Source organism: Numenius arquata, chromosome Z, assembly GCF_964106895.1.
Source record: "Numenius arquata chromosome Z, bNumArq3.hap1.1, whole genome shotgun sequence".
NCBI classification, from domain to species: Eukaryota; Metazoa; Chordata; class Aves; order Charadriiformes; family Scolopacidae; genus Numenius; species Numenius arquata.
This window is the reverse complement of record NC_133616.1, coordinates 25719073-25737587: the sequence shown is the minus strand read 5'-3', so window position 1 is coordinate 25737587 and position 18515 is coordinate 25719073. Positions and strand designations below refer to the sequence as shown.

The window sequence follows — 18515 nt, the reverse complement described above, 5'->3', positions numbered from 1 at the left end:
TGCATTTAAAGGCCGCACTGGAAAACAAGCGGCATAAACTGAGCAGGGACTACTGATCCACTTCTGGCTGCATGTCGACTGCGTGCCTGTCCAGTTCAGAAGCACATCACAGAAGGAGTATCTTCCAGGATACGCTGCCATACCTGTCAATACAAGTGAAGCACAGCGAGCACCTCAGCTTTTCTGAAGCAGAACAACTTGCACTACGCTCACGCTTATTTTACTGCCAAGCTAGCGAGCCAAAAGCAAGTGAATTAAGTTTGCCTGCACATAAACGCAACTGGTTTTTATACAGGAGAGTTCTCCTGAGCGCATCTCTGCCTGAGATACAGGAAGGCCAAGCTACACAGAGCGCTGCTAAGAAGTGGCAGCAGAGAAGAGCCCCACCAGCTACCGGGTGACGGGCCGGGGAGGGCAGCGGGAAGGGGCTGGGAGGGGAGGGGATCGCTGGCACCAGGGAGGGATGGAGGGGTGGCGGGATGGAGAAATGGTGGGACAGAGTGGTGGAGAGATGGCAAGGTGGAGAGGTGGCGGGATGGAGGGGTGGTGGGCGGAGAGGTGGACGGGTGGCAGGATGGAGGGATGAAGGGATGGAGGGGTGGCGGGGTGGAAGGCTGGAGGACCGGAGGGATGGCAGGATGGCTGGATGGAGGAATGGAGGGGTGGCGGGACCCCAGTGGGTCCCCAGCGGGTTGCCGCGCTTGGGCAACAACTCGGGGTCGGATCTTCCCCGGCCGCCCCCCTCGACGCGGGCCCTACCTGGTACCGGCCGCTGAGGAGCTGGCTGCGGGAGGGGGTGCAGAGCGGCTGGGTGTAGTACCGCTCCAGCCGCACGCCGCCCGCCCCCAGCGCGTCCAGCCGCGGGGTGCGGATGGCCGAGCCGTGCCAGCCCACGTCCCCCCAGCCCAGGTCGTCGGCCAGCACCAGCACCAGGTGCGGGGCGGGCGGCCGCCCCGCCGCCGCCAGCCGCGGCAGGCAGAAGGGCAGGCAGAGGAGCAGGCAGAGCGCCGGCGGCGGGACGCCCGCCCGCCCCGCCATCCCCGCCATCCACCAGGAACTGGGCCGCGGGGACCGCCCCGGGGACGGGCCACGGCGGCGGCGGCGACGGGCGGCTCCTCCCGCCGGGCGGGCCGGGCTGCGGGGGGGCCCGTCCCCGGGCAGGGCCCGGCGGGGCTGGGGCTGGGGCTGGGAGGGGGGCCGCCCCATCCCGCCCCCTCGGTGCCGCAGCGTGTGTAGCGGTGAGAGGCGCGGGGCTGCGGGGTACCCGCTGTGAGCCAGAGCCATGTAGCCTTGGGGCGATTACTTTAAGAAAGGAGTCAAAAGAAGAGATTGTAAAGTCGTTGCCGGTGGGAGCAGGGCGTCCAGCTCAGTGGTGCTGGAGTTCGTCTTCCTGCAATTCCTGCGTCCACTGTAGGCCATGGAACCTCTCCTAGGGGAATCAGGGAACAATGTGCAAGCTTGTGTGTCAGGTCAGCTGTGTTTCCAAGGAAGTCAGTACAACAGTCTTGAGTAGAGCACACGGTGCGTTCTGCTACAAGTGATGGGAGTGTTTTTTCTGTCTTCATACGGGACGCCATGGCAGCTTATCCAGATGTAATGCCGCCAACGGAGTTCATTCTATACATAAGCAAAGTGGGGCAGCTGCAAAACAGCCACAGCCCTGCTGCTTGCCAACCTGTGCAAGACAAGTTGCCACCACCACTGAAGGGGCAGCTGAGCTGCTCAAGATGGCAGTTGTTCCTGTAGGAGAAAAGCCCATGGCCTCGATCCTGCCATCATCTGCTGCTGCTCTCATCACCTCCCCTGCCCACCCCTTCTCAAAAATCATGAGGCACCCAGTGCTTTTGTTTCTCTTCAGTTTTGTTCATTGGGATGAGAAGTCTTGATCTAGGTGTGGCTGTAAGGCGGTGCTTCTTGACTGTTACCACGTAGGAAGGAAGTGAAGCAACCCAGAAGCAGAAATAACAGCTATGTCAACAGCGCTGTTTCTTCAAGCTGCGTAATCTTCTAAAGCAATATTGTAAACGACCACTACCTTAGTTATAATCTTCATGAAATATCTAAGACTGTGAAAGGACAGAAATAGCTGCCAAATCTCAATGATTTTGTCCATGGAATACATAAAAATTTCAGTGTCTGGTTAAAGATGCAATAACCATGTGTTTCACATTTAGCTGGAATGGTACACACGTGCATTTCCAAATTTATGTAGCTATTTGTTAACAGGTGAAAGAACAATCCACACTAGAAATTGTATTTCTCAGTAAGAAAGGCAAATATTGAGTATGCCAGACTCCTGTCCACTTTCTTTTGACAGACAAATCTCTGTAGAAAAAAAGTTCCTGCTCCTATTATACAGTCTAGTGGATAAGTCTACAAATTTATGAGATTTTTTTTTATAAATCCCACAGAATTCCCTGCTGGTTTGAAAACAACAGTAATAAGTGATGACATATTTTTTTCTACAATAAGAATGTGTGTGTCCACAGCTGTTATTAGAACAAGCAATAATACTCTCCTGAAGTCAGTTTTCCCTGAAGTAAATTCCAGGATTGCTGACAGGCTGGTATGTGGCTATGAGTTACATTTTCTTTGTTGAGATGTGATTCATACTGTTCAAAAGGCAGCAAAGTTCCTGTCTATCTTGGTTTTAGTTCAGATCCCATTACCAGTCACAGTTGTCTCACTGAATGGTGATATTTTACTAACTTCTTCCACGTCCTTATTATAGGTAAAGCTCCATTTGTATGTTTCCATTCCCATGGAAAACAGTCTTGTTCATTCAGAATTATTTCTTTGAAAATCACAATTTTTTTTTCAAATCACAATTTGGAAAACACAGTGCTGGCGAAATTGAAAATGCTGGATACAAATTTTGGAATAAAATTCATAATAGCTATTCACCTGACATGTTTCCAAAGGCATCACAGTGTTCAAGTGCAGCTGAAATCATATTCGCTTTCAGTGGAGTGCCAGGAGTTCTTTGCTGGTTATCCTGCTCTACAAGAGTTGGATAACCTGGTAGCCTGAGCTGCCAGAGTTAAAACATTAAGTTGTACCATCTAAAACATAGCAGATAGCGCACAGTCACAGTCTGGATGTTGCTGCCTGTCATAGTTTCTTAATGTTTGGGGGGTTTTGCCTTCTTTTTTTTTTATTACTACTTGATGGATTTAGAATCCCAATCAGAAAATACTGTTTGTATCAGAGAATATTCTCTTCAATCAAAAGAATAAATCCTGGAAATGGTCTATGCTCAATTCCCTATGTTTCAGTGTACCTTCTTCTGAATTTGGGGTAGAATAATTTGAATGCTGTTTTGAGGCCAGTGATTAACAAAGTCATTAGAGTGACACACAAGATTATGGTATCCATGTCAAATTATCATTCCACACAAAACATGAAGATGGCACATCTTGCCATAGCATGTGGGAATTTGGAACAAGAATTGAAATGGTAGTAGTAGCATCTGCTCTGGTGTTCTAAAACTCCCTGGAGATGGAAAAAGAGTAAAGGAAAATGACAAAAAAATGTTTGTGAAAACTACCTTCTCACACGTCCTGATCTCTCCACACACAGAAATTTGAATATTTCAGAAGATTTTCCAGATGACCAACTGTCATTTTTTCACCTCATTGCATAGGTGTCTCCTCTGTTAGCCAATGGGGTTGCAGAAGACTCAAAAGATGTCTTTGTCCATCTTTCTGCCCTGGTATTTCTGTTTGATTGGTTAGAAGCCCTCTTAAAACATGGATGTACGACTTAAACATTCTTGCTCCTATTCACTTCCTGACACCCCACAAGTTTGTGCAACACCATATCACAACATACGGTGGAAAGAAGCAGTGACAGGAAACCATGAAAGCTGCTGAACAGTTCCCCATCCCCTCCTTTTCTTCAGGTTTATCGTTTTCATTTGTAACTATGAAAGATTAACTTTAACATCTCTGTGGGCATGATTTGTAAAGCTTCACCCCCTTCCAGCTTAGTTTATCCACACTGTGCAAGGTGCTGCAATGTTGAGCTACTCTAATAAATACTCCATAGGCTGACCTGGGTATCAGAGCAGCAAACAAGAAGCTACATCAATTAGGAAGCCCTGTCAGACATACTGCTCTCATAGCTACAGAGCTTCTAATACTCGGCCATGCTTGCTTAAAACGGCTTCAGGCATCTCTGCTCCAGAATGCATTGTTAAACAGAAAGCGCAGCCGTTCTTAAGAGGTAACAGAGTGCAACAAGCTCTCAGGTACTCCGTTTCTCTTACTTATGGTCAGTGATGAACAGGAAGTTGGTTTGGCCTTACAAGTTGGTTGCAGGAAAGAAACTTCACTTTGCATTGCCTTGTCCCAGAAGCAGCATACTGCGGTTTTTGTCTGCTTGCATAAATCTTGAAAAAAAAATTAAAATTAACTGGCTAAGGCTCGATCTTTGTGAGACCTGGGAGACAACAGCTGTCAATGAGAAGCCCACATGGAAATGAGTGTTTGAGCCTCTATAATACTAGGCTGTACAATGAGACAGGTAGCTGTCTGCATCAGCTACAAGGAGAAATTAGTGGCTGGGAGGTTACAGCTGGAAATGAGGTACAAGCCCATGGAGGGTACAGTTTCTGAGCTTTACTTGACTGTAGGAATTACAGCTGGGATCCATTACCTTTTGCTCAGGCTGCAGAAAGCCTGTCCCTTCTGCGCAGTCAGACCAATCCGGCTGACGTTAATGAATAGCAACTTCTTTCTTCCAAGCTGGAAAAGGAGTTACAAACCTGATTCTAACTTCCAGACTGGGTATCCTTGAAACAGAGTTCTGGCATAGTGAAGCTTATTAGGGAAGTGCATGTGAAAGCCTGTCTCAGGATAACTGTTACTGTACGCTCCAGGACATGGTGTCTAGTGAATTTGCACGTTCTTGGGAAATACTGAAATTCAAAATGATTTTCCGAAGTAAAAGAATATTGTATTGTGTTGTACTTTAATTTCTTAAATTCTCAAGGAAACACAGTGGCTAACTGCCTCATTATGAGTAATGTCACCTTTAGAAAAAGTAACATCCTGCATGATTCAGCAGTCTTTTTTAAATCACTTACAGAAAGATAGTACTACATGCAAGCCTCCAAAGCCTGTATATTTTATTTTTACCTGCTTTGTAAAAGATACTCAGAACAGCACAATGCAATGTCAGTTTACCTAAGCAGGAGGAAGTGGTCATTATTCAAATTGTTTTTATCCTGATACATTCTGTTTATATGTTTGCTTTTTTGCTGAAGATTTAGAGACACCAACTCCTTTGGAGAAAGTACATTTTGGACATTGTTCATATTTATATGTTCTTTGAAAAGGTATATATATAGCCTAAAGGGCAATGTTACTCTTTGTAAGTTGGAAATTCTGACATTGTTCTTATTCAAAATAATAATTGAGCATATTATGGAATTCAGAAAAGTGTTGTAATAATTCAGTGTGTTCACATCATTTACCTTATCCCAATGCTATTTATTTGGGTTATCGAATATTGAACACTGAATAAAGCTTCTCTGCTGTGGATTTCATTATATTTTTTCATTGTTAATGTTTCTGTGTAACAACATACGGCTCTTACTGCTGTTCAATCTATAAATAATAGGAACAGGAAGAACAGAAGTTCTCTGGTGTCAGCCTAGCTTTCCAGATTTAGAACAGTAAATCAGTACTTTAAGTTCAAAATTGAGCAATAACATCCTGTGTGTTGTAGAATATTACGTGTAATCTACCAGACGATTCATATAAAATAATGAAGAATGGGCTTCCTATAACTGTTTTATTAAGAACTAGATTTCGATCTCCTGTAAGAATTTCTGCCAGGGTGACATATTGGGAAAAAATGTTCACAGTTCATTTTGCTTTTAATATTGCCTTTATTATTTTCAATGATTGATGGGATGTATTTCTGTTCCATAGGAAGCATTCCTGTGCAGAACTAGTGATACTATTTTAATGATGTTTGCGATGCTATGTTGTAAGGACCCAGGATAAGCTACTTTACCCTGAGGGCAGGCAAAGGAGGAACTGTGACTGTCAAGGAGGAGGAAGAATTTGCTATTGGTCAATACCAAGTGCAGCTCTCCCCTCTGCGTTAATTCATATCTGCCAGCCAATGTGGGAGCAAGCTGAATCAATGATCTACTCGTTCCCTGCCACTTCCCGCTCACAAGTGCTACCAAGAAGGGGGAACACATACTGGTTCATGAACTGTGCTCAGACCTCTAATGTGAGCAAGAGGAAGCAAGAGGGTAACACCACTGAATTTCTCACTGATTATTGCAATGAGGATCTTGTGTTTAGTAATTAGCAAATCTGAGTAGTTTGTTTCTCCTAATTTCATGCATATCAATGGAACTATTTCCTACTGCACAATTTGTTGTATCCTCATCTGTGTTTATATTTTGGGACTTTCACCCTTTCTCTGAAGGCGCATTCTTGTTGGCTCAGTCAGCACTAGTGGCTCTTGTATAATGGTTGCTGGATAATTTTTTCCTAAAAGTTCAACTTCCAATTTCTGTCCAACTTTGCTGAGTTCTGTGGGAACATATGCAAAAGCCAGGCTCTGCTGAGCACTGTAACTGAAAGTTCCAGATGTGGTATTGCCAATAACCTGAAAAAAAACCCACAAACATTTATCTTTATTTTCAAGATGCAGTGAGGTTTTCTTAAAAAAAAAACCAAACCAAAAAACAACAAACAAACAAAAACCAACCAACCAACCAAAAAAAAACCAACCCAACAAACCAAACAACTATATATCTCATATACTAGTTTTTGTATTCACACTTCAGATATCAAGCAAATTTCAAGCATGTCACGTAGTTCGTAATATTCTCTATTGTGGGTGACATCACGTTAAACTGGGAAGTTTGTGCCCCTTGAAAAAACAGACTGTTCCTATTGTGTTAATTAAGTTTTTACTGGAACAAACACTATACAGATACATATATTTGCTATATAGAATAATTTAACTCCTAGTGAGCGTTACAATATGTAATCTATGCTGGTGTGGAGGCCTAAACTTTGCTGTTGTTTTGTTTCTTTTAAAGTGAATAGCAAAAGTGTTGTTAGAATGGTGGTGAACTTGCAGGAGAAGAGAATGGATGAGTTCATACTTTAGTGTGTTCCAACTCTAGTTTCTGTGACCTGATGGTTTTAACTTTTTTTTTTTAGCTATTTAGTTTTTGTAGTTATTTAGTTAGTCTTTGCTTTCTGCCGGAAGATTAAAAAATTGTTATCACAGCATCAAATTGTTCTGTGCCAGTAAAACAAAAATAACGTATTCACACTTGAAACACAAAGATAGATTCTGTTCTTGGAGAACTAACACTAGTTTCTTGTAACGTGATCTGTAGTCCTTACCTTGCCATTATGCCACACACTTTCATTTCCCTCTGGATCGACGTTATCTGTTTCCACAGTAAGATACACCAGTCGTCGTTTGAGCCCCTTCTCTTTAATCTGCTTCAGTGCTTGCTTTCCTGTGAAGTCTGCTGGCTGAAAGAAATAGAAGAGAATGATGATACATGGTTATTCATGTTCTGCAAAAAGTTTAGAGATCCAAGTGTTTAAATTTGTCTTCATTTGTTTTCCTATGACTTAAGTATTTTGTATGAAACATAGATTAAATCAAATCTTTGACAGATATTATATCTTGTATCTTGATGTTTTTACGATGTTTTTGGTCTCAAAATTGGAAAGACATGGGTTCGATGGATGGACCACTCGGTGGATCAGGAACTGGCTGAATGGCCGCACTCAAAGGGTTGTGGTCAATGGTTCAATGTCCAATTGGTGGCCAGTGACGAGTGGAGTTCCTCAGGGGTCGGTACTGGGTCCAGTGCTGTTCAACATCTTTGTCGGGGACATGGACAGTGGGATAGAGTGCACCCTCAGCAAGTTTGCAGATGACACCAAGCTCGGTGGCATGGTCGACACACTGGAGGGAAGGGATGCCATCCAGAGGGACCTAGACAGGCTTGAGAGATGGGCTCGTGCAAATTGCATGAAGTTCAACCAAGCCAAGTGCAGTGTCTTGCACCTGGGACGTAGCAATCCCAGGCACAAATACAGGTTGGGCGGAGAATGGCTGGAGAGCAGCACTCAGGGAAAGGACTTGGGGGTGTTGGTGGATGAGAAGCTCAACACGAGCCGACAGTGTGCACTGGCAGCCCAGAAAGCCAACCGGATTCTGGGCTGCATCAAGAGAAGTGTGGCCAGCAGGTCGCGAGAGGTGATTCTACCCCTCTACTCTGCACTCATGAGACCCTACCAGGAATACTGTGTCCAGCTTTGGAGTCCTCAACACAGGAAGGACATGGACCTGCTGGAACAGGTCCAGCGGAGGGCCACGAAGATGATCAGAGGGATGGAGCACCTCTGCTGTGAGGACAGGCTGAGAGAGCTGGGGTTGTTCAGCCTGGAGAAGAGAAGGCTCTGGGGAGACCTCATAGCAGCCTTCCAATATCTGAAGGGAGCCTACAGGAGAGCCGGAGAGGGACTCTTTGGCAGGAGATGTAGTGACAGGACAAGGGGTAATGGTTTTAAATTGGAAGAGGGGAGATTTAGATTAGATATTAGGAAGAAATTCTTTACTGTGAGGGTGGTGAGGCACTGGAACAGGTTGCCCAGGGAAGTTGTGGATGCCACATCCCTGGAAGTGTTTAAGGCCAGGCTGGATGGGGATTTGAGCAACCTGCTCTAGTGGGAAGTGTCCTCGCCCATGGCAGGGGGGTTGGAACTCGATGATCTTTAAGGTCCCTTCCAACTCTAACCATTCTATGATTCTATATTGGTACATTATATCTTGGTAACTTTATTGAGTATATTAGTTTTTCTAGATCTCGGTCCCTTAATATCCGTATCAGAAATAAATTTGTAGTGAGACATGTGTTACAAGACTGTCTGCCCGGTTAAGGTTGTGAGCCAGAAGACGGTGTTTCATTTCAGTTTCTATAAAAAACCTGGAATACCAACACGCAAAGTCTAAAGCCCTGGGCTCCCTATGTGGTCACACATCCTTTCTGATGCCATCAGCAACCACCACAGTAATCTGTTCCTATTCCACTTTGGTGTCCCTGCCAGGCTGCAGAGCTGGCAGTTCGCTGCATATTCTTGTTTTACAGTATGTGTACTTTTTTCCCTTATGTACTACTTTATGGAATAATGCAGCATGTTTGTTAAAGAATAATACTATCTTTTGGAGTTTCCTTTTTCAGCTTGCTTAGAAAGGTACAAGCAGATTCTTACATTTCTAGAAGCAGACTGCATAAAAGCGTGACAAGTACAAGGGGAGCCATGCGTAAGCCTGTGAATCTTAAAGGGTATATAAGGCAGTATTTATTGTATATGATAATGTTGAGCTGATTCCACTGAGCTAGTCTAATTCCATGGCCAGGTTTGCAGATATGAGCTTATTTTGCTTACCAGTAGCTGTGAACCTGACTTGTCTCACACTGTTATCTCCTAAGTCTCAAATGTAACTCAGACAACTTCCTTATTTAGTTGGCTGGATAGAGAATAAACTGGAAATATAAGCCATAGAAAGAAGAGTTCTTATAAACTTTGTGATCCTGGACAGAATGCTTCAAGAAACAAAATAGAGACTCTTTCAAAGATGCTGACCATTACGACAGAGGACAAAATAGTAATCAGGCTGGGTATCTTTATTGCTAATAACTATGCAGTAAATATTAGGAGCAGTGGCATACAAATTCTGCCTATTCATTTCTTCTTTAAAGGTATAGATCAGGCAGAACAAAAGATTTGCATTCTAAAACTAATTTTCCAGATCCACACCAGCTTGACCCCACCGGCAAGAAACATAATAGCAGCTACAAGGTCCTCTAGCTTTCCAGCCTTCGCTGAAAAGATGAGTAGCAGAGTGAAAGCTATTTTAAGACACTCGATCTTATGACACTGTGACAGCTCTAGTAGGTCTGAAGCGGAAATTATAGTCACTTGATGAGTGTTCAAGAGAAAAGAAGGGAAATATTGTTGAAGACGTCAAAAATACTGTTTCTGGTAAAGTAATTTAGTTTCTGTAAAGAATTATTGCACCGTCAGAGTTACAAGCAACACATTATACTTGTACTTGGAATAGATCATTGTGTAGTTAGTTCATGAGTTATTATTTCTGTAGTCCTTGTTTAGGTTCACATATGTCTATGTGTAGACTCAAAAGAAATTACTAAAGCAATGAGGAGTTTTTGAACTTTGAAAGATTAGACTCTGTAAGCAGTAGTGGAAAACAGCTTTGAAGCAGTTACAGACCAGTTAGTCTGAAAATCAAGGTGGACCATCTGAGGATAAGGCAGATGTTGCACTTAAGGATCACAGAAGGCCCCCTGTGGGAAAAGACAGCATGAAATACAGCCCAGATCAGAAAAAGATGGGACTCTGAGGATTCATTTTAGAATATAACTTTCAAGATGTTGCTGGAAAAGATAAAGCAAAGATCTCAGACCAGACAATAACCAGCTACTGGTAGATCCCTCTCACTTTTCATAGAATTACGTTTCTACTACACAGGAACATTTATGAAAGGAAACACCTATAACTAGAAACAAAAATCACAGACTCATAGAATTGTTTGGTTTGGAAGGCACCTTGAAAGGTCATCTAGTTAGTCCAACCTCACCTGCAATGAACTGGGACATCTTCAGCTAGGTCAGGTTGCTCAGAGCCCTGTCCACCTTGACCTGGAATGTTTCCAGGGATCTACCACCTCTCTGGGCAACCTTTTCCAGTGCCTCATGATAAAAAATTTCTTCCTTATATCTAGTCTGAATCTTCCCTCTTTCAGTTTAAAACCATTACCCCTTCTCCTGCCACTGCAGGCCCTGCTAAAAATTCCATCCCCATCTTTCTTATAAGCCCTCTCTAAGTACTGAAGGGCCATAATAAGGTCTCCATGGAGCCTTCTCTTCTCCAGGCTGAACAACCCCAACTCTCTCAGCCTCTCCTTACAGGAGAGGTGCTCCAGCCCTCTGATACATTTGTGGCCTCCTCTGGACCTGCTCCAACAGGTCAATGTCTGTCTTGTACTGGGGACTCGGCAGCTGGACTCAGTACTCCTGGTGGGGTCTCCTGAGTGCAGAGTAGACGGCCAGAATCACCTCCCTCAACCTGCTGGCTGTGCTTCTTCTGATGCAGGCCAGGATACAGTTGGCTTTCTCAGCTGCGAGTGCACATTGCCGGCCCATGTCCAGTTTTTCAGCCACCAGTACCCTTAGGTCCTTCTTGGCAGGGCTGCTCTCAATCCCTTCAGCCCCCAGCCGTTATGGGCACTGGTTGCCCCAATGAACCTCTTCACATGGGCCCACTTCTCAAGCTTGTTCAAGTCCCTCTGGATGGCATCCCATCCCTCAGGCGTGCCAACTGCACCACTCAGCTTGGTGTTGTCTGCAAATTTGCTGAGGGTGCACTTCATCCCACTGTATGCTGTTGATGAAGATATTGAACAGTACTGGTCCAAATATGGACCCCTGAGGGACACCAGTCGTCACTGGTCTCCATCTGGAAATTGAGCCATTGACCACTACTCTTTGGATGCAACTATCCAGCCAATTCCTCATCCACTGAATAGTCCATCCATCAAGTCCATATCTCTCTCATTTAGAGAGAAGGGTGTTGTGGGGGACTGTGTCAAAGGCCTTACAGAAGTCCAGATAGATGACAGCAGTAGCTCTTCCGTTGTCCACTAATGGGCAAATAAGACTGTATACCACAGCATGGCACGCAGACTAAAATGCACTGCATGACACACAGAAATATAAAGGAAGTAAATATTCTACAGGTACGCTTAGCACTGAATCAGCTCCTTCCTATACATGCTAACGTAGCATCTGGTATTTAGTCTTGAGACACATAATTGTGGAACTAAACACAAGTATTCAAATACAATGTCAAATACCCTGGGGCGTTCTGTCTTCCAGCTGTTCTGGAAGAGGTTAGGTCTCTCTTCAGTCCTGTGTCATATTTTCCAACCCAATGTGGGTGTTACTGATACAACAAGGCATCTAAAAAGGCATTATGAATGTCTGTGAATCCTCATTTTTATGTCTCTTAGTAATATAAGAGTTGCAACAGACGGGACTCTCTCAGTACCAGTTTCTGACAGCATTCTACTACTGTGCCCTTTTCCTTGGCCAAGTTAACATCAAGTTTTCTAGAGGAAAGAATTGTAATCAGTGACTTTGGGAATGCTATAATAGACAGCACTGCTGTAGCTACTGCTGTATTGAGAGCACAGCTTCTTTTTTTTCTGGAATATTCAGATACTTGTAAGTGCACAGACATAGACAGAGATGAAAGCCTTATAAAACACTCATCATTTTAATGTTTAGGCTTGTTGTGGTTTGTTGTTTGTTATTTTTTTTTTAATTCAAGATTTCAGGTTAATTTATACCTCTATGTATTCCTCATTTAGAAATGGAAAAATAGTTTCCGTAAAGGTTAATGCAGCAATCATAACCAGAGCCTTGAGTACGACCTGCTAACAGATGTGTACTGCTTTTATGGGTCACTTCCAGATTAGCTGTGTAGATGACAGTTAACTCCTGTTAATATACTAATTACTGCAACCTTGATGTTGACAGCAAAAATAATTTTGTCTTCCACTTCTTAATTACCTTTTAGATATGGAAACCATTAGAGCAAGCAGTGAGCAGAATTTAGAATCTATCTCTGAATCTTTCTTTGTCTATTGGTTACAGATACAAAACTATATTCTTACCCAAATAATTTTAACGGGGGCAGGCTTTTGGCCACCTGGAATAAATCACTACATATTTCTTGTTCTAACTGGAGATGGATTTGGGGGAGTTCATGTAATGGGTTTGTTCTTTGTTATTTTATGTTCCTTGAAGATTTAGAATATTCTTATCTTTTTAGAATCACGGCCTGGAAAAATAACCAAGAGGTAACCTAGAATTCAATCTCTGCAAAGTATACACAAATATATAAATGTATATATTTTTTTAAACATTTAAAGCAACTTCTTAAGAAATTCTAACCATAAGAATCTGATTAGGTCAGTCTTCTTATTTTACAGTTCATGGGTATCTATGTCAATTGTACACTAAGCACATTTCCACCACTATTCATTTTTGATTTAGAGTGTGTGTGCATGAGGTTGGTCAATCAAAACAGCATTTTGGAAACTGAGTCATTCAAACTTATTCTGGCTATTCTTGGTAACAACTTCTTCCTGTTTCTAGGGGAAAAACAGTCCGTTTGGGTATTGCTTCAATTTATTTTAGCTTGTCACACTAAATTAAACACAACAAAACATCTAATTCAAAACAGTATAATTCAGTAAAAGAATATTAAAGCAAAAAAAAAAAAACCCAAACCCAGAGGAAAAAGCGAAGAAACTAAGAAAAACCCTAAACAATTCCAACCTCAAACAAATTCAAATTTAAAGCTGCTCTTGCTATCTTGTTTTAAAAAAAATACTCACTTGAGATCTTGTAACAATGTAAAACTTTTACTACTTAGAGTAAGGGAAGTCCTAAAAAGCTAAACCTAAAATACAGAAGACTTTCCATTATCTTGACATGAGCTCCCAAAGCATTAAGCTTTGGCAGATGTAATGTTTTTCACATAAATAAAAACAATTATTAGATTCAAGATAAAGACAGTATTTGCTGCTTAGCTTCATATTGAGTGCGGTTCACCAGATAAAATAAGAAAAGATAGGTTGTGCTTTTTATTTGTGTTATCTAACATAGAGATTACAATAGAAAATCATATCACAAAGATTAATTAAGGTTTTCAAATAGCATATAGCTAAAGGGAGCTCACTGATTATCTCATTGTGGGAAAGTAACGGAAGATTGGCGAGGAGGACTGTAAATACACTCAAGTGACTTGCATGTGGGGGTGCTGGAAAACACATACATCACACTAATTGTTGCTTAGTTTTGTGTGCTCAACAAGTAGAACATCTGCACTTAGATAACACAGGCCTGGGATGGACTCAGGGGCACCTTATTGAACACGCCTGAGATTCCTGCCCTGCTGTTGAAGAGATCAAAGCACAGCGGAAAACTCTGCCTGCCGGAATCCTTGAAATACAGGCCCAGACAGCACGTGTGAGCTCTCTCGCTCTCTCACTCCCTTGCTAACAAGGACTCTTGCTAATAAGGACCCTCGCTCCACGGTGCCTGCATCCCCTGCTTGCCTGCCTCTGCCCGGGTGCTGCTTCAGAGGTTCCCTGACCCATGAGGTATTGAGATTAAATTTGTTCTTTGCCCTTAATCCATGGTTTTGTGGTTGTTCCTGCATCCTGCCTGCATTGGCTTACACACTCAATTAATATAGTGGACATAGGTATTTGCCTTGCCTTTGTCCTCATCAGGCTTTTACCTTGTGTAAGTTACCATGTGTTTTCTAGCTCAAGATAAAGGCTTTTTTTTTTTTTTTAAGAATTCAGGAGACATTAATCAACGAGGTAATTTTTTAGCCACAGTGATGTACCCTTAGAATTTCAACTTAGTGTGTTTCAACTGTGCTTGGCTCTCAATAGCATACAGATCCTAATTCTAATCCTCTGTAAAAATCTTGTCATTTAAGGGAAGCAAGGAAATAGAAATGATCTAAAAAACTTTCAAAACAATTTTTTTTGATGTGCAGTTTAGCAGAATAAAGTCTAGATATCTAGGAAGAAAAATGTCATATGCATTCAACAATAACTGGCAGCAAAGATATGCAAATCTCTTAATAATGAAATGTAATTTATTTGGTATGCTACTTAAGACTGCAGGCATACAGCCAAATTATGTACACAAAGCCACCCAACTGAGTAAGACAGCACCAACAGATGCTGCGATCTGCTATAACCATCACGTTACAACACACTAGAGACAGCATCAATGCAGTATTTTGAAATTAATTACTCTTAGTTGGATGGTCTTGAATAATTTCAGGATAACACTCCAAATGATAATGCCCTCACCAGGGTGATAACTGAAGATCATTTTTCTCTGCAGGTAGCACATATTTGACAAGTTTCTTTTTTCTGCAGCAAACCAAAGCTATAGTTTATACCACACAAACCAGTTTTCTAAGGGAGGTGTGGCCAGTCAGTATGTATGGCACCTGCATCACTGCACCTTTCATTCAGTCTGCCTAAGCCCTTCTTGTATGCAAACAGCCAGCTCTTAGAAACTGAAATGATACAAACAACTGATGAATTATTGCATAATCAAAATAATGATAATGCAAATTCCTCAAAACTCCTAGCTCAGTGGGTGCTTATTCCTTTACATGGCCCAATGAACACAGTGGGAGTGGCCTAGGTGTGCATTTTATACAGATAGCAAAATTATAGCAGGTTCTTTCTAATGTGTTTCATACTCTGTATAAATTTATGAAATAAATCCTCTGTTGACCCTCTGGACATCGAGTGAAGTAACCATAGAATATAGTTCCACTCCTAATTTTTAATTTGGATAGGGACAGGATTTAGGTGGAAAGTATACTGAATAAATATGTTATAGGCATAATAAATGCAGAATCAAAGAGAGGGGTGAAGGGAAGAGTATTTCCCCCCGCCTCAAATACCTTTCCATCACTCCATCCTTTTTCAGATACCTCTGCTTTCCCATGGACTCCTTACCTCTTCTTCAGTAAAGTCAGTGCTCTTCTCTATGCTCTTCCCTTTCTGGCAAGGAGTAGGCATGGCACAAAACACAACTTTATACCAATTTGTGGAGTGGGGTCAGTGATCACTGCTGTAGTCATTCCTCTCAGAACAGGAGGGATGCAAGTTGGAGAAAGTGAAAGAAGGGTGGGAATAGTGGAAACTCTTGTGGGTCAGCTTGCCCAGCATCAAGTTGGAGCAGTGCTCCCAACACACCTGGATAGCAAGTGCCAGGCATTCCATACCTGCCCTGTATGACCTATACTGGATTTCAGAAGTGAGAAGATAAAAGTGAATCATTCGCTACAGTACTAAAAACACTGCTCCTATTTTATAGTCAGTGATTATGAAGCAAAACAAACAAACAAAAATCTATTAAGAAGTGGAAAATATAAGCAAATGGTTACAAGTGGTTGCTTTCCTGGTTACCAATACTCACCATCAGTCTCCGGTGGGTGAAACGTTTTGATTTCATACGACTGCTTATCAGCACTACAGATCACGTCATCAAAGCATAGAGTCAGCAGATACAAACAGCAGCATTTTACACAGGTAATGATATAAATGACTACATATGCTGCAACGCTGCAGAGACCCAGAACCAGCACGTACATCTTTCTTTCTGCCACTTTCCCCACCCTCTTCACCCTAGCGCTCAGTGGTGTTTGTGGCCAGAGCCCTGGAGGCCCACAGCAGGACTGATAATTCTGCTAGTGCTCCCTTCTGGAGATCATGCTCTCTGCAATTAGAATCATAGAATCATTTAGGTTAGAAAAGACCCTTAAGATCAACCTAACAGTGCCAAGTCCCCCACTAAACCATATCCCTAAGCACCACGTCTATATGTCTTTTAAATACCTCTAGGGATAGTGATTCAGTCCCTTCCCTGGCCAGCCTGTTCCAGTGCTTGACAACCTTTTTGGTGAAGAAAGTTTTCCAAATACCCAATCTAAAACTCTCCTGGCACAACTGGAGGCTATTTCCTCTTGTTCTATTGCCTGTTACTTGGGAGAAGAGACCAACTCCCACCTCTCTACAACCTCCTTTCAGGTAGCTGTAGAGAGTGATAAGGTCGGTCTCCCCTCAGTCTCCTTTTCTCCAGGCTAAACAATGCCAGTTCCCTCAGCCGCTCCTCGTAAGACTTGTGCTCTAGACCCCGCACTAGCTTCATGGCTTTTCTTTGGACACACTCCAGCACCTCAATGTCTTTCTTGCAGTGAGGGGCCCAAAACTGAACACAATATTCGAGTTGCAGCTTCACCAGTGCTGAGTACAGTGGGATAATCACTTCCCTAGTCCTGCTGGACGCACTGTTCCTGATACAGGCCAGGACGCTGTTGGCCGCCTTGGCCACCCGGGTGGCTCATATTCAGCTGACCAGCATCCCCGGGTCCTTTTCCGCTGGGCAGCTCTCCAGCCACTCTTCCCCAAGCCTGTAGCACTGCATGGGGTTGTTGTGACCCAAGTGCAGGACCCAGTACTTGGCCTTGCTGAACCTCATCCCGTTGGCTTGGCCCATCGATCCAGCCTGTCCAGATCCTTCCTACCCTCAAGTGGATCAACACTCCCACCCAACTTGGTGTCGTTTGCAAACTTACTGAGGGTGCGTTGAATCCCCTCATCCACATCATTGATAAAGATATTAAATGTGCCAGTTCAACCTGGCACCTGTTAAATGATCTAAAACAAAGCCTTTTCCCTAAAAAGAGTAATCATTTTGTGCTTTAATAAATCAGGACATAACTCTTTAGACCACGGTAACACATGAGTTGGACTGGTACAAGTGAGGGGTAGTTCTGGCAGAGTGAACAGGAGGGAAACAAATGATTGGTAAAAGGAGGGCATGAACCTATAAGATTAGACTGCTACCAAAGGACTAAAAGGATGGAGGCACAGTCTTAAAACTGTTCATCCCAGTTTCCCATGAGATAACCTATGTGTAGTTACGCTGGAGGTTTGGTAAATATACAAGGACTGTATCTTTGATCTACAGTCATAAACCTATCTGTGTGAAGTTGCTGGGCATGACACAACTTCTATTTATAATGAATAAGGAAGGAATTAAATGCTCATGTGTCTAAGATCAAATAGTAAAAGACACTCCAGAAATCCAATGCCAAAATCAGAAGATGAGGCAGGACCTGTACTCTAAAAGGCATTTTTTGACAACAAAATGCAGGCAGTCACTGAGTAAGGTTGGTGGAGTTAAGACATAGATAGTAAGAAGCAGATAGGAGAAGGAGTAGAAAATGAAGAAGGTAAAAAAAAAAAAAAAAATGTGCTGGTACAGTATACCTAAGAAAAAGTGAAGGGAGAGAGTTTCTGAGTATTGTATAATCTGGAAAAAATCTTGGAATGGAGAACAAAGAAATTGCCCCAGTAAATAAACAGGGCTGCAACGAAGAAACACTGTCTCTGTTAATGGTATGTCCTCCTTGTGAAAGCAAACACTAAATCTTAGCTAAGCACTCAGATCCCAGCCTGAAGAGTGCGCTAGAGCAGAGCCCCAAAGATGATAGAGTCTATCATCTACTGCATTCTCTTCCCAAATCGCAGTGAGCTGTTGCTGCAGAGGGAGTGCCCGGGAGATGGCAGTCTTGGATATAGCAAAACAAGTCCCAAACCTACAAACAGTTAACCATGGAATTTTGTAGCTGTATGCTCCTGATGACTGTTGCTACTATTGGGTTCGTATGGAAAACCCTTCTGAAAGAGATAATTTCTGTGAGCTACTGACATGACAATTTTTATTGGGACTTACGGTGCACTATGCTCAGGAGAAAAATAGGCTGTTTTAAGAATATTGAATTAGCTAAAAATAATCAACCACTTCAGAATACCAAAAAGGT

The 18515-nt window shown here is 42.8% G+C and overlaps 2 protein-coding genes across 2 annotated transcripts in view; both read right to left on the bottom strand.

Moving 5' to 3' along the window:
* Positions 1-1058, bottom strand: part of ARSB (arylsulfatase B) — a 68183-nt gene extending 67125 nt beyond the window's left edge. The window contains exon 1 of the mRNA XM_074166220.1: positions 760-1058. Within this exon, the coding sequence (XP_074022321.1) occupies positions 760-1047 (288 nt within the window). The 5' untranslated portion in view covers positions 1048-1058. The remainder of the gene's footprint in view (positions 1-759) is intronic.
* Positions 1059-6414: 5356 nt separating this feature from the next.
* Positions 6415-18515, bottom strand: part of DMGDH (dimethylglycine dehydrogenase) — a 48677-nt gene continuing 36576 nt past the window's right edge. Inside the window, exons 15-16 of the mRNA XM_074165813.1 lie at positions 7383-7517; positions 6415-6630 (exon numbers count right to left, since the gene is read on the bottom strand). Coding sequence (XP_074021914.1) covers positions 6415-6630; positions 7383-7517 — 351 coding nt within the window. The remainder of the gene's footprint in view (positions 6631-7382; positions 7518-18515) is intronic.